Genomic DNA, 25,666 nt, shown 5'->3' with positions numbered 1-25,666 from the left:
AATTTAATCAGTTATTAATCTTGCTTTATGCATTTAAAGTAATCCTATACTTGCACTACATCTTTCACTAGTTACAGAGATGAAAATGTTCCCCAAAACCTTCCTAAAATAAATTTTAATCAATATTTTTGTAAAGCATCATCTGAGTTAAAATTTCAGTAATCACTATTTTTCAATAGTTTTCAAGGGCTGTTCAGAAATTATTGAGACATCATGTCTATTATTTTTTACTGAACACCTTGTGTTAAAAATTGGAACATTTATTTGATAAACTCTGAAAAAATTGATAAAAGCAAGAAATATTTTACTTATTCTTTTCAGTGATATATATAAATGTCAATAACATGTCAGTGTTAGGGGTACCCAGCCAGGGACTTATCAGTACTTCCCCATTCCCACTTGAATATGAGTTCAGGAATTTTTTTAATACAATGTTCCCTGCAATGAATGTGGCTGGGGTATATAGAGTTTGTCATGTCTGTGTTACATCTTTCCATCCTAAACTTTCCCTTTGTCATCCCAACTGTCATTCTGTCATGCTTTGCATTTAGCTCAGGATGAAAGAAACTATTGACTTTTTTTTAACCTCACCTGAGGCAATAAGGCATTGTTCAAATTATACTTCCCTGTCATTTGGTGGGGTCACAATGGAGGATTGAAGTTTTACAAAGGAAAACATAGGAAAATTCTCCTTCTCATGAGCAGCAAAGCCATGATTATTGATTAATAGTTATATTCCTATGGAAGCATCCTAAGATAGTGTAGATTCAAATCATGACCCTCGTGGGTATGATTGGGCCACATTCGTGGGCAAGCAAATTTTTACATAGGAATACACAGGAAAATCTTTGAAAATCTCAAGAACAACAAAGTCATGGTTGGTTAGATATCTATATGTAAGCATTCCAGAGTTGAATAGATTCATTAGGGCCCCGCCAGGATTTGCGGGTGCCCTACAGTAATCACTCTGTCTCTCCGTCTGTCTGTCTAGCTGTCTGTCTGTCCATCTGTCATTCTTCCGTCCACAAATTTTCTGTTTTTTTCTAATAACTTTTTTTATGGTTGCCCAATTAAGTTCAAATTTGGTATGGTAGTTCAATAGGCAGAAAGACATATTTGATGCTAAGTTTGGTTCTCTCTGTCTTCTGGTTTGGAGCTGGGGTGGTGGGGTAGATTCCTTAACTATGCATAAGAATGAATGGGAAAAGAGAGATAACTCCTGAGAATGTTCCCATTGTAAACTATGAAGGCTGTGCAGTTTGTCCTTTGGGATTAATTAACCACTTGAAGAAAATCCTTAGCATTATCTTTATCTGTCACATTGAGATTAATTACTATACTGCCTCTGTCTGCAAATGAAGTTTGTTTTGAAGTTAATGTCCATTTTGAATGATGTGTACATTCTCTGAAATAATGGATTTTAATAATGTTCATACTTTATTTTGGTTATGATTTTATTGAATTCTAAAAACAAGATATAAATTAAGATATCCTTTTTTATTATTATCATTTAATTTTTCTTTATTACTTATTTATGTTTTTTTTTTTTTTTTTTTTTTTTTGCTGCCTCAATGTTGTTAATTTTAACAGGTAATGAGATAATAACCCCATTCTGTCATTGCTGAAAAAAGTTTTTATTGTAAATTTAGAAGAAAAGGACAAAGAGCAGTACAATTAATCCCCTGGGATTAATTATCTAGCTTGCTGCAGAAAATTTAGAGGCTTATCTTTATCTGTCACATGAATATTAATGAACACCTTTGTCTGCAACTGATGTTCGTTTTGAAGTTGAGGTCAACCGTGGGTGATATTTGCATTCAGTGAAAGCTTGCATTTTAGAAAACACCTGCTTAAATCTTTTTTAAATACACATTTAATTGAGTTTTTATATAGACATGAGATTTTCCCTGTTTTATGTAAATACAAGGTTACTATTTACAGGTTTTTGGACATTCAGGAATTCTCTTGAAATTTTAAAAATACAGTAGTTGCTGATATTCTTCATATATTTTAAAAAAATGTAATCAAAGTAAAATCCTCCTTCCATGAGCTGCACCCTTATATTCATACCCCTCATCGGGGCCCTTGCTGACTGGTCAGTTTTCTAGTTTTTATGGCATCGAGGTCTAGAGCTTGAAATTCATCTAGCTGGCATCCGATTGAAATCTCTACCAAAATTTACATGACCGAATGTGTCAGTTGATGCATCTGCAAAAGAAAATAACAACAGCAATACATCAGTTTCTTTGAAAATGTTCACAATTAATGAAATCTTGAAATTTTAATTGCATCAATTTTAAATAAAATTAATTCTTTTACAAAACAAAGATACTTTGCTTATTTCTGTCAAGAAAAACATGATAAATGTTGCGGATCAATTTTTAAAGAACGGATGCATCGAATGACATGTCAATAACAATTCGGAAGGATAGCAATGCAACAGAAACAATCCAATAGGCTGTAACATAATCAAAGCATAAATAAGAATACTAGAAGATTGAAAAGATTGAATCTTGGTTATAATCTCAACATTACCTTTCCAATCTTAAAACCAATTATTTAAACATTTTATCATAAAAGCTGGAGTTATTACTGTGTTTCGCCATTTCCTCCAATTTGCAATACCACGCCTGATCATAATTCGATTGAAGCCATGGAGCAGAGTCATAGTTGTAGTTTAGATGCATGAAAACAATGCTTAGACATTGACAATTGAGAATAATATTGTAAAAAAAAATCTTTAAATCCTTCATAGTTCTTCAACGAACTGAAAAGAGTGATTGTTTGACAGTGTCTAGTCAATTTGAACCCTGCTTTATTCGGACCTTGGCGTATGACCTGAAGATGTAATTGTGACATTTGTTAAAAACTACAATTTTTAGCTCACCTGAGCGGAAGTAAACTTTTCAAATATTGAGCTGATTTGTGTTTTTTAACTAGCCCATCTGCTCAGGTGAGCAATGTGGCCCATGGAGCCACTTTGTTTATTAGTGACCTGAGTCACTTAGTTGACTTATTGTTATATCAAATTCAAAAAGATCTTAAGAAATTATTTTTCATGTTCGATGCCATTGAAACCTTTCAGGCTTTTGATTTTTTTTCAAATCATGTCCCCATGGGAAGTTTGGGGCCTGCAGTGGTGTAGCTAGCAAAATATTTACTGTATTAAAGAAGGCAAGGGGTCTGGGAGCCACCTTGAAGCCCCCACTGGGTCCTGGGCCCAGGGGGCGAAGGCCCCGGAAGCTCATGGATTTTTAGTGTTTTATACATCAGAAATTTACCTTAAAAAAGTTATTTTTTTTTACAATACATAAGAAAAATCATTGAAATTCTTCACAAGAACAAAGAGCATCTTTCTGATTTCAATTTCAAAAGCATCAAAAAAGGTACATGTAATGTAGAATTAAATTTGTTCAAATCATGACCAACCAGCAGAACAGAGGAGCCATTAAAGTGGGTTTTTAAATTTGTTCAAATCATGACCAACCAGCAGAACAGAGGAGCCATTAAAGTGGGTCCTAGTTATACAAAGGAATATAAAGGTTATATCAAAATAAAATTTCATCTTATAAACAGCAAAACCTTTATGTATCAAAGTAATTTAAAAGCATCAGTAGGAAGTATAGATTTACTGTGAAATCACAAATTTTCGTGGGGTTTAATTTTCGTTGTTTTCGAGGCATGAAGAGACCCATGAATCCATGTCCACCATGAAATATAAAATGTTACATACATAACTATTCAACAATTCTTCATCCACGAATTGAAATCCTCACGAACTCAAACCACGAAAATTTAACCCCACGAAAATATGTGTTTTTACAGAAAGTTTGTTCAAATACCACTCCCCCCTGAACCCACTTTTATATTTAAAACTTTTTAATACTAAACTGATTTTTACTTTTACCTAGCCAGTGCTCAGGTGAGCGATGTGGCCCCTGGGCCTCTTGTTGTATTTTACTCAGGTGACTGTTGAACTTTGGCCTCAACAGCTATATTTGCTTTTTTTCAGGTAAATCTGCTTCCGGATTTAAATTGAGGAAGAAAAAGAAGAGTAGGTGGGGTCCTCAGGATGATCAGCAGTCAATCCATCCTGTGGGAATACCCTTCTCACAGGGTGTTGGCACAAATGGTAAGTTGAGAGGTTGCAACTTTGATTTCAGAATTTTTTTTCTTGCAAAATTGTAAATAACTATAGCAATGACAGAAAAAATAAAGTTAAAAAACTTCTGTTGTTCATATTTGCAATGGAAGATCTATTAATAAGCTTTGATTGAATCAAAATTACATTATTAATTAGCTTTGATTGAATCAAAATTACATTATTACGGTACTGTACAATAACGATTTCTTATATAAAACTGTATATTGCATTGTATTATACAGAAGTCTTTCTTCTGCTTTATTTTAGTCTAATTGATCATAAAGGTTTGCTACATACAAATTTACCATAATAACACATTTTTTTAACAGCAAAATAAAATTTTACAAAATGCCTCTCATATTGCTATAACATCAAGGCAAGGCAAAAATAAATTTAATGAATAGATGCCTGTTGTGTACCAATTTGCTACCTATACTTGTACAAGTGGTTCCAAACTTGCATACTTTAAGTATACTTTTTTGTGCCTATTTTTACCCAAGATAGGTATGCCTAATCTGTACCTTATTTTGGTATGGGTATAGCTGCAGAACTGTAGCTCTCCGAAAAAGTATTTTGACAGACTGGAGAGCTACAGTGCCACCCATTGAAAAAACTGTATATTTATTGCGCACAAAAAAGTGCGCTGTTTATCGATTTATTTCTCAATGTTTTTAAATCTATCATCTCAAAATATTACTAACCGTGTGTTCCTAACATATTTTTTCACTGTTTCCACAACAAAACATTCCACATAATTGTTGTTAACCCTTATCATGCTTTATAATATTTGTATAATATTATAACTGGGTGCTGCATAAAACAATAAAATCATTTTTCAAATATTGGTGTCTTTAAATCACAGTAGAATTTTTATTTTTTAAGATACATCCATAATCCTTATATAATTTTTATAGCTTGAACAGCACAAATGTGTGTAAGTTACAGGTAAGAAAAGGTAATGCATGTGCATTCTACACAAAACTACACTAAAATTTCATTCTTTTAAAACAAATACGATTTCTTTCAATCAAAAACAGTTTTGATGTGATGATATTTCATCACCTTTTCCTATAAGTATATCTACTGTGATACAGGTACGCTCAGGTAAGACAGGTACGTCAGGTAAACCTCATTAACCAAGAAACTAGAGAAAATATTCAGTTATTTATGTTTATTTATTTCAATGGTGTGAATAATTGTAAAAAGAAAATACTTAAACAAGAACAAAGAACTCAAATTCGCACGTTTTATTCCGGAGACGTGTCCACAACGTCCCAGTTCTCGTGTATATCGTCGTCTGCACAACACCAACTTCATCCAACTAATATATCTACATCTCCGGTATAAATTAGTTGATATTAATAAAACGAACATACTCAAAGCACTCAAAAGCAATTTCTTTTCCAAATTACCAAGATAATTTAAAATAAATGCGGTTATTTTGCGTTGTTTAGGAATAAATCGTCAGTGTCGATACATTCCACCATTTTTGTGACTGAGGTGTTAAACAACCTGCGTCTTCTTGATGAGCTTTTGTACTTTCAACCAATGAAATCAGGGTTTATAAACAGAGTATCGGTGTGTAAAACGGATATGATGAAATACCAACACAAAAATAGTTTGTACAAGGGTTTTTTTATTCTTAAAATAGGAATAGGAATTTCCGATATTCAAAAACGACTTATGCCGCGACCAGCACTGAAACGTAAAGTTGCCGATCGCGGCAAATGTCGCGATAAGCATGATAAGGGTTAATAGCCCTCCTGGCCCTGAACACGAGATCATCGAAAATTTTGTCTATTTATACTGCCATTTTGGTTTGCAAGATAATTCGGATTATTGCGCCATGTGTAGATGTCAACTACAAAAGTACTTGATAGAGAAGTACAGAATTTGTCGAAATCCAAATTTTATGCAGTTGAGGTAAAAATTTGAAAGAATTAATCCATAACCAAGTGCAACTTTTTGTGTGCAATAAATATACAGTTTTTTCAGTGGGTGGCACTGTAGCTCTCCCGTCTGTCAAAATAATTTTTCGGAGAGCTACAGTTCTGCAGCTAGTATGGGTAGGAAAATTCTTTAAAAATCTTCTTTTTAAGAATAGCAAAGTCATGATTGGTAATATTTATATGGAAGCATCCTCAGGTAGTATAGATTTAAGTTTGTTCAGATCATGACCCCCGGGTGGTTGGGTGGGGCCACAATGGCCAATCAAAGTTTTACATAGAAATATATAGCAAAATTCTTTAAAATCGTCTTCTCAATGAATTACAAACCCATGATTGATCATTTATATGTAAGCATTCTTAGGTAGTTTAGGTTCAAGTTTGTGCAAATCATACCCTCTGCCCTTTAAGTGAATGGTTAGGACTACTTTTGGGTTTAAACTTTTCAATGATAAACTAATTTCTGCTTTTTTGCTATAGCAACAGTGCTCAGGTGAGCGATGTGGCTTATGTGCCTCTTTTTTTTTTTAAAAAATCTTCTCAAGAACCACTGCTCCAGAAAAGATGAAACTCAAGTTGAAGCATCCTCATGTAGTGTAGATTCAAGTTTCTTTAAATCATATACCTTGGGGGTAGGGTGGTGCCACAGTGGGGTATTAAATTTTAACAAAGGAATACTTAAGAAAAATCTTTAAAAATCTTCTTCTTAAGAACAGCAAAGCCATGATTGGTCATAGTTTTATGGAAGCATCCTCTGGTAGTGTAGATTCAAGTTTGTTCAAATGATGACCCCTTTGGGGTAGGATGGGGGCACAACTGGGGATCAAAATTGAACATAGGGATACATAGGAAAAATCTTTAAAAATCTTTTTCTCAAGAAAAACAAAGCCATAATTGGTTTACCTTATACAGGTAATGAAGTTAACATGTACAACATCAAACTTACTCCATTTGCCAAGCGAATAACAAAATGCCTCAAAATCGGTATGTAGTGCTCTGAAATGGGAAGATGGGCTTACCCATAGCTAATGTGCTTAGAGCAGTGGATGCAAGAACTTGCAGTCCGCTGAGACTCTCGATACAGTGTGAGTACACAAAAGAAATGGTCAGGCAACCATGAAACATTAAAGTACACCTTATTGGATAAAATGCTGTAAATGTATTACATTTCACGTGTACGATATTTGGTGGAAATTCAATTTTCAACAAGTTAGCGTAAATTTGATTTAGCGCTGTCTGAATGTACTAGTTATAAATGCTAATATACAAGACATTTAGTGATGTACTTGAATTAGCAGACTCTGCTTTCCGCCAATATCGCTAAATAGAATACACCGCTAAATGTAATACGTTTACAGTAAAAGATAATAAACCTATCAGATAACATTTAAAGCAATATGAGCTGCATTTTTGAGAAAAAAATTTTGCTGTTAAAATGTTTATTTATGATGAATTTGTATGTAATTTAAACCCTTATGATTAATAAAACCAAAATACTAGGGATGTCAACGAGTACCCGGTTAACTGGGTACTCGATCGAACGTCCGAGTATCGAATACTAAAACCGGTACTCGGTTACTCGGATGTATATTTTCGAATATTTCTAATCTTATTTATTAATGCATTAAACAATCTGTTTAAAAACGTAAAATGCTCATTGCACTTGTACATACAGTAATTAGGGTTTACTACGACTCTAAATGACCGTTATCGCCTGTGGCAGTGTTTATACTGTAATTATCGTGACCAAGTACCTGGGGTAGCTGGCTTTTCTCACCTTCGGCTGTCTTCTTCCCTTATTTTTTGTTTGGCTTTAATTATTTGTTTTCACTGAACATCGTTTAAGATCCATTATGTTTAAATGATTTAGATAATTTTGTCAATTCTCCGAGAAGCCGTAAATTCTCGGGAAAAAAGCGGATGATATTACACGTGCGATTGTTGATATGGTTGTGTTTGATTACATGCCAATGCAACTGGTTGAAGGCAAAGGCTTTGAAAAAAACTGATGTCCATCGTTGCATCAAACTACAATTACGGAGCAGATTTTTTTTTTTTAACAAAAACAATGTGAACAACTTATGATTTTATTTCCTGTGTTTATCTGATAAATAAATTGAATTTAAAAATTGTTATATTAAATTTCATCGGGCACGAAGCGCTCATCATTATTACAACAGAAATACATTTACGGATAAGCCTCCTAGCTATCAGTGCATCTGGTTTTATTTCTACAAGAGTTTACAATATTTTACAGTCTTCAATTTACTTGTTCATATTTATTTACACTTTTACCGAGTACCCGGGTACTCGATCGGAAAAACGTCCGAGTAACCGAGTACTGAAAATTGACCGATTTGACATCCCTACAAAATACCAATTTGAATTGTTTCAGAGGAAATATTTCTGTACAATTGAATATATAGCATTATATAAGAAATCAATAATGTACAGGACGACAATGTCATTTTGCTTCAATTAAAGCTTATAAAAAGTTCTTCAACCACAAATATGAATCACAGAAGTTTATAAATGTTCTATTTTTCTGTCATTAAAATAGTTGATTACAAATTTGTAACAAAATTAAATACAGAATTAAAGGCAATATGGACGACAAGTATAAACCAAATGGACTTAAAAAACATGAGGGTAAACTATGGACTTAAAGAAAATATATACTATTCTTTGTACTATGTAGCTAACTTTATTGAATATTCTTAGCTTTAATAGTAATAGAAAGGCTTATTTAATATAGGGATAAATTATTAAAAATTTAAGATAAGTATGAGTTTTATCACATTTTTTTTCAACAAAGAACTGACAGTTTTATTTTACCTGAGCCGAAGTGAGCTTTTCTGATCAAAATTTGTCCGTCGTTGTCGTTGGCGTTGTCATTGTCATTGTAAACTTTTTACATTTTCATCTTCTTCTCAAGAACCACTGAGCCAATTTCAACCAAACTTGCCACAAAGTATCCTTAGGTAAAGGGGATTCAAGTTTGTTCAAATGAAGGGTCACGTCCTTATTCAAGGGGAGATAATTCAGAAATAGTGAAAATTTGGTGGTATGTTTTGAAAATCTTCTTCTCAAGAACCACAGTGCCAGGAAACTTGAAACTAATAGGGAAGCATCCTCAGGTAGTGTAGATTGAAGTTTGTTCAAATCATGACCCCGGGCATACGGCGGGGCCACAATGCCGATCAAAGTTTACATCGAAATATATAGGGAAATTCTTTGAAAATCTTCTCAAGAATAGCAAAGGCATGAATGATCATACTTATATGGAAGCATCCTCAGGTAGTGTAGATTGAAGTTGTTCAAATCATGACCCCTGGAGGTAGGGCGAGGCCACAATGGCCGATTAAAGTTTTACATAGAAATATATAGGAAAATTCTTTAAAAAATCTTCTTCTCAAGAATAGCAAAGGCATGAATGATCATATTTATATGGAAGCATCCTAAGGTAGCGTAGATTCATGTTTGTTCAAATCATGACCCCCAGGGGGTAGGGCGGGGCCGCAATGGCCGATCAAAGTTTTACATAGAAATATATAGGAAAATTCTTTAGAAATCTTCTTCTCTAGAATAGCAAAGGCATGATTAGTCGTATTTATATGGAAGCATCCTTAGATATGTAGATTCAAGTTTGTTCAAATCTTGACCCCTGGGGGTAGGGCGGGGCCACAACGTGGAATCCAAGTTTAACATAGAAATATGTAGAAAAATTATAACAATCTTTTTAAGAATGGCAAAGCCATGATTAGTCATATTCATATGGAAGCATTCTCAGGTAGTGTATATTCAAGTTTGTTCAAGTCATGATCCCTTGGGGTAGGGCGGGGCCACAATGTAAGTTCAGATGTAAAGGGCAATAAAGCAACAGGTAGTCTAAGAAATATGCAAGCATCCTTAGTTAGTGTAGATTCAAGTTTAATCAAATCATACCCTCTCCCCTTTAAGGATTGGTTGGGAACACTTTTGGGTTTAAACTTTTCAATAATAAACTGATTTCTGCTTTTTTCCAAGCTACAGTGCTCAGGTGAGCGATGTGCCCATGGGCCTCTTGTTTTTCTTATAGTTGTTAAAGCTAGGCCACCTCAAGTGACTTTGCAGGACTTTGCAAGGAAAATGGTTGGTAGTGATTCATTGAACGAGGATCAGATAAAGCAAATTCGTCACCAGCAAGAGGTAAACAATATTAGACACTGTCAATTGTTGAGATATAAATTTAAAGGAGTTTGAATAAAACCAATTTTATTTGGTAAAACGTTGGTTGCTTACTGTAATCTGGGAATTTTAATGTTCATGTATATACCCCTGTAAGCGAAGTTTCAGGGGTATATAGTTTTTGCCCTGTCCACCCGTCTGTCTGTCTGTTGACAAAAACGTTAACCTTGCCTATAACTTTTGTCTGGGTTGGACTTAATTTGGCTTTCATATTTCACAGGTGTATTCGTTGTGACAACAGAATTCTTTCTTTGGGTACTATCTTTTGACCTTGACCCTGGAGATTGACCTACTGTTAAAAAACTAACCTTGGCTATAACAAAGAAACTATCCAAGATATTTTCATCAAACTTTGTAGGATGATAGATATTGATGAGAGCTATTTAACTGCATCAACATTTTTTGACCTTGACCTTTCCTTTGACCTTGACCTCACTTTTCTTAAATGAGTGTTTAGCTCAGTTTTAAAGGTACCATTCAATATAATGTTATCAAACTTCATATGCTGATACATACTGATGAGAGCTATTCAACTGCATCAATATTTGTTTAGCTCAGTTTTAAAGACACCATTCAAGATAGTGTTATCAAACTTCATATGCTGATACATTGATACATACTGATGAGAGCTATTCAACTGCATCAAAATTTGACCTTGACCTCACTATTCTTAAATGAGTGTTTAGCTCAGTTTTAAAGATAACATATAAAAGCGTTATCAAACTTAATATGCTGATACATACTGATGAGAGCTATTCAACTGCATCAATATTTTTGACCTTGACCTTTCCTTTGACCATGACCTCACTTTTATTAAATGAGTGTTTAGCTCAGTTTTAAAGATGCCATTCAAGATAGTGATATCAAGCTTCATATGCTGATACATACTGATGAGAGCTATTCAACTGCATCAACAATTTTTGACCTGACCTTTCTTTGACGTTTGACCTCACTTTTCTTAAATGAGTGTTTAGCTCAGTTTTAAAGATACCATTCAAGATATTTTTTATCAAACTTCATATATTGATACATACTGATGAGAGCTTTTCAACTGCATCAACATTTGACCTTGACCTTTCCTTTGACATTGACCTCACTTCATAAGTTAGTGTCAAACTTCATATGCTGATACATACTGATGTAAGCAATTCATCTGCATCAACATTTTTGACCTTGACCTTTCATTTGACCTTGACCTCACTTTTATCAAATTGTGATTAAGTCAGTTTCAAAGAAACCATTAATATTTTTTCAACTTCATATATGCTGATACATACTGATGAAAGCTTTTCAACTGCATTAACATATTTTTTTACCTTGACCTTACCTTTGACCTTGACCTCACTTTTCTTTAATTAATGTTAAACTTTGTATGCTGATACATACTGATGTAAGCAATTCAACTGCATCACTATTCAAGATATTCTGAAATTTCATACACAGATTTGAATATTCATGTTGCATTACTGATATAACCTCGGCGGGGCATGTCCTATGGACTTATTTCTAGTTTTTCCTATAATTTCCAGATCTGATTTCCATTACTGAAGAAAAAAAAATTAATAAAAAATATGGGGAATATATCCTCGGAAGGATTAAGTATGAAATTGAATTTGAAAGATACTCCTTACCAATTTAAAATACCACTGTCAGCACATATATAATTTGAACTGCTATTGTTTCATGACTGCTTTGATGTTTGTTTAAAGTCTGAAATTTGTGTGTTACAATACAATTAAATTTGAATTTAAATATACTTTAAATACTAAGTATTCGATTTAGGGGAAAAGACATCGAAGGAAGGGGGGGGGGGCTCTTAATCATACTGAATGTCAAACATATATTTAGTTACTGTGAAGGAATGAAATCTCCCTCTTTAATTATAGACTTTATATACGTAAAGTAGAACAATAATAATGTACTGAATTTTAAACAATTGATCTTTTTTTTTAAGAACACACTATCAATTTAATTCGCTCTAAAGATATTTAATTAACTGAATATCCACCATACTGTTTATAATTCTTGGAACTAGTTCTAACATGTTTTCTTGCATCATTTATAAATACGTGTTAGAAATAATTTTTTCCCGAATATGTGCACCGATTGGTAAATTAATAGACTATTCATCGATTAATGATTTGTCGTCTTTTACATAACAACAAAATGTTGCCGTGCTTGAAGTATTTGTACTACTTATTTTTCTACATACATGTAGGTACTCAAAGTGCTCATAACAATCTGTATTTTCCTGAGAAATTTAATGAATAACGTAACAGCTAAGTCATAAATATAAAAATATAAATATCGTAGATAATTTTTGCTATGAAATAATTATTCTTCAACCACAATATCTTAGTTATTAAATTAAAAACGAGTAAATCCTTACCATCAAAAAGATAAGTCCTTTCACTTCGGAGTTTCCAATGACAATAAAAACTGAACGATAAGTGAATGCTGAACGCAAGGTGAACGCAAAGTAAACGGAACAAAGAGCAAACGATGAACGTTGTGTGAACGGTGAATGTGAGCGCACGGTGAATGGTGAATGCAAAACTGTGAACGGAGAGCGAACGGAGAACGCACACTGAATGAACAGTGAACGCAAGCTGAACAAACGGAAAAATGGGAAAGTAGAACATTTCAGGGACTGTATTAATTAATTATCAACAGAAACAAAATGTATACTAATGGCCTAAAAAAATTCATGTAAATTATTGTTAAAGAGGATAATTTGGACATGTTGATTTTATAAAAATAAATTCTAAGATAAGAACAGAAAAAATATGGAAAGTTACTTTTATTAACCATTTGCAAAGAAATAAACCGGTCTCCTTACCTAAGCTATACCATTGTGCCTATCACTTACGTCATTAATAAATTATTTTGTGCTTCAGTGACAAGTAATTTATCATCTCAAATCATTAATTGATATCTAAACCATACAATTAAACAAATTTTACCACTGAAATTCACGATTTATACAAGGAACAAAACCATACAATGTTGCAGGGGTCAGCTGACATTTGTGATTTTCTATAGTAAATCGAGAAGGGTCATTCATTTCAAAACTTTTGTTTACTATGAGCGTAACATTGTGCAAACTAGTGCGAATGACAAAAGACGCATAATACATTTATAAAACTTGTATGAAAGTATGAAATTTGCACATGATTAGGCTGGTACTTAAAATATTAAAAATGTATAAAAAGTACAATGCTTTTCCTATGGCAAGTGAGAGCTATTTACCTGTATGACCCATGTTGAACCCTTGTGTAGAATAAATTATTTAAAATACTGATAGTCACGTGAGTTCTACCCAGGTTAACATTCCTCAAAGGTACTCACAGTAAAACATAGGCAGGTTGTGTAGAAATTAGTACCTTTCCTGATCTAAATGAATCTGATTTGAAAATATTGAAATGGAAAATTCAAATGGAGAAATTTATAAAATTACTCAAGTACTAGATTTCTTGTCTGTAATATGTTTCACAAGAATTATAGATTTAAAACTAATTTAGCTTTTGCAAGCCATCATTGATACTGCAATTGCTATATATAGGTATGTATTTTTACATGGACCATGTAAATTATTAGATCGATATCAGTGTAATATTATGTGTCCAAAATACAATACTAAATATAAATATACACAGTAGGTATATACATGTACATGTATCAACTGAAATGCCAATATGTCTAATTCGAATAAATAGACTGATATTATAAAATGAAGACAACTAGCAGATAATATTTCTTCAAAATTCTCTTATCCATGTTTTAATGATTATCATTATGATATGATTTCAAAATTGTTAAATTTTCACAGTGCGCCTACAGTGTATGGGTTGGGGGCTCCGGTCCTTCACTCTCTCTGCGTAAAGTATTTTAACTAGAGAAAAACTTCCCTGAGATACTGGTTACACCCCTCACAACTTTCAAATATACTGCTACGAGCCTGTTCCAACCCCATGCCATATAATTTATGGCTTTTACTCATAGGAAAATTTCGTTTTATTCCAAATTTTCGCAAGTACGTATAATACCGGTTATACACGTTTATATTTTTCTATAGTATATATTTCACTTTTAAAATATATTGGAACATACCAAAATACATATAACTATTTAATATAAAAGTTGTGGTTGTAGAGGGGGAGGGGGTTGTGTCCAAAATGATAAAAGATTTGCTCAATCAATTTTTTGTGTGACAGTGGGCCCCTAACCCAACCCCAATCTGGCCCTTTTGTCAAGATTTCTGAATCCGCTAATACTAGCTAGTATGTAAATGCTTTGACCTTGAAAATACAGATAGATTCGTGTATTATATTTGTTTGAAAGACGATGAAAAGCCAGGGAAAATTCGTGCTTCTTGTGCTTTACTTTTTATAATCAGGTTTAAGTGTGATCCACCGCATGCTATTGAACTCTCTAAACCAAATAAAATATGATCTGCGCATGCTTAGTACCTAGCGGAAAGGTCTTAGTCTTAAGGCCCAGTCTTACACCGTTTTCTGAAACGTGATTTAGGCCCGACTAAATTTTGGCGTAACTTTCTTAGTCGGACTAACTTAGGCCCAAATCTACGACTTTTTGAGAAACGAGCCCCTGGACATCAAGCAGTCAAACTGTTTGCATGATTGTAATCAGCAATGAGTCCTCTACCAAAATTGTGAAATTCATGGCCCTGGGATCAGGGGTTCTGGTGTTAGGGCGGGGCTCTATTGATTATATAGTGAAAATACATGAATTCTTTGAAAAATCTTCTTCTCTGCTCTTGGGTATTAAATAAACTAACTAACTACATAGTTATGATGAGCAAGAGTGCCTCTACCAAAATTGTGAATTTTATGGCCCCAGGGTCAGGGGTTGTTGTTTTAGGGTGGGGATTGATTATATAGTGAAATGCATGATTTATTTGAACATCTTATCCTTTGCTCTTGGTTAATATACTAATGATCTAATTACATATTTAAGGCCAGGATATATTTTATTTTCAGTTTTACAAACCCTCCGCTAAAGGTTTTGAATTTTCAGAAAAAAATAAAATAATTTTTTTCTTTCCGATGTCAAATTTGAGTCGGGATCGAGATTTCAAATTTACGAACTCGCACTTCCGGTTTTAAGACGAAATGGCGGGTAAATAAAGCTAGACCTGAGAAGATAGATTGGTTTAGTGTAAAATTCATCGATACGAGTGCCATTCAAAACGTTTCACCCGTTCAAAGGACAAATAAAATGCTGACGACTTCGTTGCACAATGACATGCTGGTGAGATAATTATGTATTCGTTTCAAAAGTATCTGTCTGTAAATTATTTTCCTCCCCCAGGTTTTAAACTGCCCGTGGTAGCTATTGCATATTGCCAGCGACATTGTTTAGGTCTCTGTTATAGCTTACAGTCTAAGCATCATTCTTCAGAAAAGGGTTGCTTATGCATCAGATGTAATGAATAAAACTATGAGAGAAGTTAAGTCCATTTGAGGAAGAAATAAACAATAACCTGAAGAAAAAAAAAATCAACTATTAAAAGGCAAGAAAATTTAAATATATACAGGCATGTAGTATCATTTGTATCAGCCAGAAAAATTATTTTACACTTAATTGAAAAAATGTTCACCCTACTCCCCAATACTCCCTGTCTGTTTTATGATAGGAATTATAATTTTAGGCATCAAGTAAATTTTAGAACAATGTCTACACATTCACCTAACAAATATTAAAGAAATGAAGATATATTGAAAGACTTTTAAAGAATTGATTTTTTTAAATATATTTTGACCAACATCACAAAATTTATGTAACTGGCCCAAACTGGCAGATGATGAAATAAGCAATTGAATGTTCTACTTTCCTATTTGTAAGCATTATGTGTCCAGTGGTAAGGAGCCTATTAGAATAGCATAAAAAAGAATGTACAAATGTTAATAATTGATTTATTTCAAAAAAATTTTTTTATTTCCTTCTCCTTCGGGACTTTTTTATTCTCATGTTCATAACTAAACCTAAACATAAAAAAAAATGCTGGCCTTATAATGAAGAAAGGGGCCTCTTTCAAAATAGGTAATTTCAGTGCCACTGGATCAGGGGTACCAGGGGGATACTTTGACTAAAAATAAATTAATGCTGTGAAATCTGCCCTTTTGATAAGCAATGGTGCCTCCTTCAAAATTTGTGAATTTCATGGCTTTTGGATTAAAACACGAACCAAATACAATTGCTGGAAAGTTGTTACATGATACTCAGGTGACCTATAAGGCCTGTGAGCCTCTTGTCTCATTTCTTCTAATTCAATCTGTAGGTCATTAAGCATATTTGAATATATTTCTAAGTGATATGCATTGTACAATTCCATTACAACTTTTATTTGAATTTGTAGTTCTTGTTTTCTATTATTTCTTTCCTTAGCTTTTTTAGCTGAATAATACAGAGTCATACTTCTTATTTTCATTAAAAGTATATCAAGGAACAAATCATCAGGGACTGTTAAACTTGATTCTGTACTTGTATTAGATTCAGGGCCTTTGTATTCAGACAGTGTCTCCTTGATTACTTGTTTTACATTTGAAACATAATCCTTATTTCTCAAAAGAAAATTGTTAAAACGCCAAAACCCTTTACCTCGATGGAAATCATTAATTATGAGCTCAATTTCTATAATAGAATGATCTGTTTTGTACCCAGGCAAAATTTTAACATCTTCTACTATTGACATTAATTCCTCAGAAATAAGAAAATAATCAAGCCGTGCCTGCTTCAATGGGTTCTTTCGATTCCATGTATACATTTTAGACTCAGGATTATTTATCCTCCAAGGATCTATTAAATTAAATTTATTCTTAAGTTTTTCAATTTCTTCTTTATTTTTTAAATTGTTTTCTGTAACATAATTGTAACAATCTAGTTGAAAATCCTGAACAAAATTTCAATCCCCACACATGATTACAAAGTCTGATTCAAAATCTTCAATCAACTTACCTATTTCAGAGTAGAAATGAGAGTCTTCTTTATTTGGGCAATATAAGTTAACAAGAGTTATTGTGAATCTATTTTCAGCTAGTATATTAGATATAATGTAATTTCCATTGTTGTCATATTTCACTCTCAAAACTTTTAGTTCTATATTATTGTTTAGAAGTGTTAAGGTACCTCTAGCATCAGTTCTACCCGAGCTCATTAATATATCATGACCCCATTGAGCATAAATTGATTTTTTTTCTGACTCGGTATAGTGAGTGTCTTGTAAACAAAAAATAGAGGACTTTAAGTCCCTTAAATAGTTGAAAACATCTTTTCTTTTTTTTACTGTCCTGAAGTCCCCTGCAGTTTACTGACGTAATCTTAAATCTAGTCATATATAGTAAAATGTTTGCAAAATATGCCAGCTAGCATATACAAAAAAAATTTCCATTTACACATCTATCATTCATACTAAAAACAAAAAAACCTTCCAGCATGTTATCAAATACCAGTTTCCAAATAAATTTGATATTTAAAAGTGAGGGTTATTATAGGAACAACATGAAAAGGTTATTCAGTTGTATATAGAAATAATACATACCCTTTTCCATCACATCCTGTATCAGCCCGAGACACGAATATCAGCCAGAGGGCCGAAGGCCCGAGGGCTATCGAGGGCTGATTGTGATGTGGAAAAGGGTATGTTTTATTATATTTATTACATACTTAGTAATAAAATACAGAACACATTCAGTTGAGAAGAAAGTAAGTAAATAATCATGCATGCACTTCTTACACACATGTACATAGTCTAATGTCTCATAAGATTTGGGTTTGTTTCTACTTCTATTTTAATGCACGATCCATCATTTGAAAATATTCTATAGTATTACATGTATTTGTAAATTAAAATTAACCTTATTTTCAAAAAGTTAAAATTAAGAGAATATGAACGCACCAAAAATTGTGTACGATCACAAGTACTGTTTTGTGGTTTAATTTACTAAGGGTGTGATATTGACGTCACAATAGCCGTATCAGCCCTGCAGGGCTGATATGGATTTGCAGGGCTGATACGGATATCAGCCCCGCAAATCCATATCAGCCCTGCAGGGCTGATACGGCTACTGTGACGTCAGCCATATCGCATATGCAAAAAACCTGTATTTATTACTAAGTGTGTAATAAATGTATATAAATGTACAATAATGAGATAGCACTTATGCATCCAGGTTGTGTAGAACACGATTCCTTAACTTAGAACCTATATTATAACACAAATTATGGTTCCCTGCAAGGTAAGTTGTAGTAAAACAACAGATGTTACTGACACACCCATTGTGTAAGGAAAGCTTACTCGCACTGCTTCCAAACAGTTTCATCTTTAGCACGGAACTGTAGGATCACACTGTCTTTGGTTTCAGGGATTCTGGTCTTGACGTGATCATTTTTCCTCATGATGTATGCTTTGTGTGCAAGCTCGCCCCTTTTCTTCTTCAGCTGATTTGGTAAATCCGTCCTGATTGCCATTCCTTTTGGTAAGGTTACTGCCCTTGCTTGGTATAGTACTTTATTTCAGTCCTCCATCTTGGCAAATTTAACTATCAGCGCCTCTGGTGCGTCCGGTTTGTATGTGTTCTCTGGATTCCTGGGTATTCTGTGCGAATTTTGTATTTAATATGATGCCTTCAGGCGACATATGTAGATTTTTTTCCAGACAGCTTAGAATTACATCATTTGTATTTTCCTGATCGACTTTAGGAATACCATAGAATAGCAAATTATATTTCCTTGATCTGTTTTCTTGGTGTAAAATGTAAGTCTGTAATTCTTTCACGGACTCTTCCAGTTCATGTATTCTGTTGCACTGAGAGTCAATCTTTTCCACCTTAATACCCTCCAAGTCCGTTATTCTCAAGTCCTGATCCTCTAGTGCTAACTGGACGTCATTGAGGTCTTTTCTAAGTACTTTGAATTCATATTTTCGTCTACATTATCGAGCTTATCTTGGATTTTTTTTAAGTTTAGCATTCACTGACCCATCTAGTTTTTCAATAAGTGAGGTGAAAATATCTTTTAAGTCTTTATTAGTAAGGTCACTTGCCGTATCGTTTTTGCTATCCTTATCCTTGACGTTCGTTCGTGGCATGGTCGTCCGAATTTTCTCTATCCTCTACTAGTAAAGTAGTACCAGTCTTAGTCTCTAAGCTGTATGGTTCCTGGTTAAATGATATCGTTCGCACCCGGGGTAATCGGAAGGAAAATTATATAACCTTACATTCTATAAATTTGGGTCCAGACGAAATTCTTCCCCACTTTTTTCTCTGTCGAAAAAATCACGCCATTCTTTGGCGCCACCAAACCGGAAGTCTTTTTTTTTTTAACAATTTTGATATTTTACGTGCCTGGAAAACGTCAGAACCAGCGCGCGCCATTATGAAAACTGGTAATTCACTGCCTCCAACTTAAATTAAATGTCAAACTCAGAAGTTCAATAGTACAATACTTTTAGTTTTTACCAATATCGTTTTTATTGTTCAATTCTAAAAGATGCATTCTGATGAAAATTTTTTATCAGACTTTCAAGATTTGTCTCCATTTAGTGCATTTTAAAATCTTGCAAGTCCTGTAATGAAATGTGGAGTGATATTTTCTTTTCATCGATATTGGTGAGTACTAGAGACATTGTGCTATTGATAAATTCAAATTTCGACATTTAGTTCGGTTTGCAAATATTAATCAAAGTACTCAGAAGTACAGAGAGCCGGGCTCATTTACAGAGTAGAATGAATTTCTTACATGAATCACGTTTATATTCTGATGAAAAAATTATTTTAAAACTATCAATATAAATGATAAAACTCTGACAGTGAGTTTTTCAATCCTAATACCACGGTCCCAATTTGTCAGAATCAGAATTAATCTGGTACCACAGCTGAATGTAAACAAACAGGCCAGTCTGGTTCCCTCTCCTGCTATACCTTGTATGTGTAGGGAACTACGATAACACTGATTATCAAAAATCCTTACGCTATGTTCTTTGACTTAGGACTGAAGTTTTCAAATTCATTACTACTAATGTTTATTTATAAAGATAAAACTTCGTTTTATTTTTGTTGCTTTATTTAGCGTTTGTATTATCTCAAAAGCAGTTGCATGAGAGTAAAACTATATTTTTGCACGTAACTTTAAAATGGCGACTATGGGGTTGACTTCCTGCCTTGAACAGGATGACATAAGCCGGCAATTGCTCTTTGAGCAATAAGCCCGGCTAAAAATCAACTCCGGTTGAAGGAGGGGAATTCCCAGTTTCGTAATGGCGCTGGTTCTGACGTTTTCCTGGCACGTAAAATATCAAAATCGTAAAAAAAAAATCCTGGAAAACTTCAGGTATTTCGGACTACCGCTCAACCAATTTCAACCAATTTTGGCACAAGGCATCTATGGATAAGGGCAGGGCTAAATAGATTATATAGTGAAAATGCATTGTTTCATTTAAAATCTTCTCTGCTCATGGGCATTAAATAAAATATAGTTATGTTGAATAATGCTACCTCTTCCAAAATTGTGAATTTCATGGCCCCAGGGTTAGGGGTTCTAATGCTAGGGTGGGGCTATTTATTAATACATATACTGAAAATGCATGATTTCTTTGAAAATCTTCTTCGCTGCTCCTGAGTATTAAACTAAGTACATAGTTATGATGAGCAAAAATGTCTCTTCCAAAAATATGAATTTCATGGCCCCTGGGTTGGGGCTTCTGGTGTTAGGGCGGAGCTCTATTGATTATCTAGTGAAAAATTTTCACTGAAAATGCGTAAGTTCTTTGAAAATCTTCTTCTCTGCTCCTGGGTATTAAGTAAACTAACCAAGTACATAGTTATGATGAACAAGGAGAGCCTGGGTCAGGGTTTTGGTGTTAGGCAGGGCTGTAATGATTACATAGTGAAAATGTATGAATTCTTTTCTTTTCTTTGCTCCTGGGTATTATGCTAATGATCTAAGTACATATTTATGATGAAGTGACCTACTTTTAAAATTTTGCAGGTATTTGTTTTCAAATTTTTAAAATGGAATATTTTGAATACTTTAAGACATATGATCATCAAACTTTGTCTTGGGTTTTCGGAGAATATCGATCAAAAAGGTGACCTACTTTTGAAATCTTACCCCCCACAAAAGTATCTTGGGTACTTATTGGCTTAGAATCATCAAACTTAATTTGTCAGTTGGTGCATCTTGGGTTTTCAGAGAACATCGACCTAAAAGTAGGTCACAGTGACCTACTTTTGAAATATTATGGCTATATTAAAGTATCTCTGGTCCTTATTGGCTTAGAATCATCAAAACTTTGTCACTTGAAGCATCTTGGATTTTCAGACTGAGAATGTCAACCAAAAAGTAAGTCACATTGACCTAGTACTTTTGAAATACTATGGCTATATTTAAATATCTCAGGTACTTATTGGCTTATATCCATTAAACTTTGTCAGTTGATGCATCTTGGCAGGGTTCTCCATTTGAAAATTTAACCATGGAGAAAGCTGCGCGAAGGCAAAATGAGAAAGCAAACACAAAATTATGCGTGTTAGACTTCCTTATCTTCATTAATCAATGATTGATTTTTGCAATGTTTAAACTTAAAACAACAAACAATGGAATAACTAACACTTTTTTTTTAATTAAAAAAAAAATGATTAAATTGAAAAGGATTTATCATGTATCTTACTTCACAAATGTACTAAAATTTGCCCAAAACCGTAGTAACCTTTTGAAGGAATTTAAAGAAAAATAGTTGATACAGTAAGTCAGTTACCATGGCAATATTTTTCAGAAATTAATAATTATAAGAATTGTAGCCTGTTGTATGAAATGTTTTGTTTCCCTATAACTAAAACTGATGAATGGGTGGCATTTTTTTTTAAGTTAACACAAAAGGAACATTTGGACCAGTGTCCCCTTTTTCTAAATGTTTTATTTTTTTAGATATTGCATTTTTTCACCAAGTTTTGTTTACTTCTCCACATGCCCAGTGCTTAAAATAGCAACACGCGACGTTTCATAACAACGGGAAGTAACTCTAAAACTACGACTGGCGATTACCGTAATTTTCGGGTTATAGGTCGATGGGGTATATAGGTCGAAAGGCTCATTTTCAGCCTTAATTTTTGAAAAATCCTAAGATAGGACGAACTAACTATATAGGATGAGGCTTTGTTTCCCGTTTTCTAAAGATTCTCACGCAGATACAAGGTATCAGAACAGGTAAACCTCTAAAATTACCGGGGCAATTCGGTGACATGAACGTATCAAGAAAACAAACTGGTATTTTAATGAGAACAGCATTTAAATAAAGTTTTTAAAAAAATGTAGTTAAAACTTCTTTGAATTGTGTTACTACTTTTTTTTCTCCAACTTGCCTGTTCAATGCCTCCGTAGTTTCATACTGTTGTTAAACCAGAGGCAAAAATAACACGTAAATACGTTTCTTATTTTAAGCTATAATTCGGGAAATACCCGAGATCAAAGAATAATAATTCTGATTTCAGAACAACTTGGACACATTCCTAATATAGTTTATTCAGTTAGTTATTTAACGGTGGACGACAATTGCTTCGATATCCGCCTTTTTCATTTTTCTTCTTCGGGGATTTGCTAAAACCCACAAACGACCATTGAATGTATATACATGTATAAAGCAACAGTAAAGAATTGAAATAATATTACCACGCTGAAAGTTTAATTTATAAATTTAATTGAGAGTACCGGTACATCCACAATTCGACAATCATTATGAATTTCATGGCTTTGTTTGTTCAATGATGTGTAACACTAATACCCTATAACGGCACGTGGATTTGCTAATCATGCCCTGCGGGTATTAAACCAACACAGGTGTTGAAACCTTTGCGTGTACACACAGTGTAAATCCTTTTATCTGTCAGACAATTGAAATTCGTTAGAAGACAATCTTTGTATAGCGGTAATTCAGTGTACTTCTTGTGTACAAAGACGCTTTTGATAAACCTTATTATATCAGTTAAAATTATATTTCTGTCTTAAATCATATTTCTGTAACCTGCATTTATTACTAATTCTTTGCTTGTAAAACTCTATATCAATAAAATTAATTTTTTATCATCCGCATGTATATTTCCATAATTGCTTGTAAAACTTCAAACTATCTTTCAAAATGATTTTTAGGAATTGACTGGCAACAATTTATTTCACTCATTTTACATTAAAATAAATATAAGACTTTTACAATAAAAAAATTAATACTATTTCAATTTATCAATCTACTAATTAATGGTGAAACACTACACTTGTGATTTTGAAAATTTTTCCGTATTTTAAATTTTGATACGGTTGCGGTTTTACTTTTAGTAAATGATAGCGACTTCCTAACTTCACAAGATGGCTACCGCATGATGGCAATGGATAACACGTTGAGGAATTATTAACTTGATGAAGCACAGTTTTTTCCTTTGTCATCAACGGATATTTAATGGAATTTATTTTGTAAGAAAGCTATAGAATAAATATTTGATTGTTTACCTAGGCATTAATTTTTCTGCGTAAAATAATGAAAAAAGTTATAAAAGTGGCACAGATTTGCTCTGAAATTTACGTAAATTTTATTGATTTGGGGGCATTTTTCGTAAACTTGAGCCTAAGAAAGGTCGAATTCGTATATTGGGCGACCCCAGTGGTTCTGAGAAAAAAAGTATTGACCTATAACCGGAAAATTACGGTAAACCTAAGCGTGCTAAGATGGTGATTGAGACGTATGCCCTATGAACATTTTATCAAAAAGATAATAAAACATAGCATGGGAAATTGATTAATTGCAGAGGAATATGATTTTTTTACATGGTTTTTTTTTTCCTGACCCATCAAGCATGAAGATTATCATGCTGGTAATTGTTAGCTCACCTGAGCCGAAGGCTCAAGTGAGCTTTTCTGATCACATTTTGTCCGGCGTCCGTCTGTCTGTCTGTAAACTTTTCACATTTTCGACTTCTTCTCAAGAACCGCTGGGCCAATTTCAACCAAACTTGCCACAAAGTATCCTTGGGTGAAGGGGATTCAAATTTGTTCAAATGAAGGGCCACGCCCTCATTCAAGGGGAGATAATTGGGAATTAATGAAAATTTAGTGGCATATTTTAAAAATCTTCTTCTCAAGAACCACTGTGCCGGGAAAAATGAAACTTATGGGGAAACATCCTCAGGTAGTGTAGATTCAAGTTTGTTCAAATCATGACCCCCGGGGGTAAGGCGGGGCCAAAATGGCCAACCAAAGTTTTACATGGAAATATATAGGAAAATTCTTTAAAAATCTTCTTCTCAAGAATGACAAAGCCATAATTCATCCTATTTTTATGGGAGCATGCTCAGGTAGTGTAGATTCAAGTTTGTTCAAATCATGACCCCGGGGGTAGGGCGGGGCCAAAATGGCCAACCAAAGTTTTACATAGAAATATGTAGGAAAATTCTTTAAAAATCTTCTTCTCAAGAATGACAAAGCCATAATTCATCATATTTTTATGGGAGCATGCTCAGGTAGTGTTGATTCAAGTTTGTTCAAATCATGACCCCCGGGGGTAGGGCAGGGCCAAAATGGCCGACCAAAGTTTTACATACAAATATATAGGAAAATTCTTTAAAAATCTTCTTCCCAAGAATAACAAAGCCATAATTCATCATATTTATATGGAAGCATGCTCAGGTAGTGTAGATTCAAGTTTGTTCAAATCAACCCCCCGGGGTAGGGCGGGGTCAAAATGGCCGACCAAAGTTTTACATAGAAATATATAGGAAAATTCTTTAAAAATCTTCTTCTCAAGAATGAAGCCATAATTAATCATATATATATGGAAGCATGCTCAGGTAGTGTAGTTTCAAGTTTGTTCAAATCATGACCCCCCCCCCCCCCCCCCCCCCCCCCCTATTACCCCCCATTTGATCGGGTAGGTTGGGGTCAAAATGGCCGACCAAAGTTTTACATAGAAATATATAGGAAAATTCTTTAAACATCTTCTTCTCAAGAATGACAAAGCCATAATTCATCATATTTATATGGATGCATGCTCAAGTAGTGTAGATTCAAATTTGTTCAAATCATGACCCCCAGGGGTAGGGCGGGGCCAAAATGGCCGACCAAAGTTTTTAAAGATATATATAGGAAAATTCTTTAAAAATCATTTTCTAAACAAGATGTGTTTGTGAAACACAATGCGCCCGGCGGCAACAGAAATCTAAAAAGCTATTTTAAACATACTGTATTGCATAGGTCACAGTCAAGGTCACCAGGTCATTGACCTTGAAGTCATTGGAAAGAACTTGATTAGTGGAGTATGCACACCAAATATGAAGTCTCTATCTTT

General features: G+C 33.7%; 1 protein-coding gene and 1 long non-coding RNA gene across 2 annotated transcripts in view; one reads left to right on the top strand and one right to left on the bottom strand.

Annotated features, from left to right (window-relative positions):
* LOC134262548 (SURP and G-patch domain-containing protein 1-like) overlaps window positions 1-25,666 on the top strand; it is a 168,173-nt gene that overhangs the window by 48,319 nt on the left and 94,188 nt on the right. Inside the window, exons 6-7 of the mRNA XM_062744945.1 lie at window positions 4,013-4,132; window positions 10,169-10,278. Of these exons, the coding sequence (XP_062600929.1) occupies window positions 4,013-4,132; window positions 10,169-10,278 (230 nt within the window). The remainder of the gene's footprint in view (window positions 1-4,012; window positions 4,133-10,168; window positions 10,279-25,666) is intronic.
* The window catches only part of LOC134262549 (uncharacterized), an 87,762-nt gene that overhangs the window by 12,877 nt on the left and 49,219 nt on the right, over window positions 1-25,666 (bottom strand). The gene's annotated exons all lie outside the window — the stretch shown is intronic.

Source organism: Saccostrea cucullata, unplaced genomic scaffold (assembly GCF_032062105.1).
Source record: "Saccostrea cucullata isolate Sc308-1 unplaced genomic scaffold, CSIRO_AGI_Scuc_v1 ctg1098, whole genome shotgun sequence".
NCBI classification, from domain to species: Eukaryota; Metazoa; Mollusca; class Bivalvia; order Ostreida; family Ostreidae; genus Saccostrea; species Saccostrea cuccullata.
The sequence above is the reverse complement of the archived record's forward strand: the minus strand, read 5'-3'. Positions and strand labels throughout refer to the sequence as shown.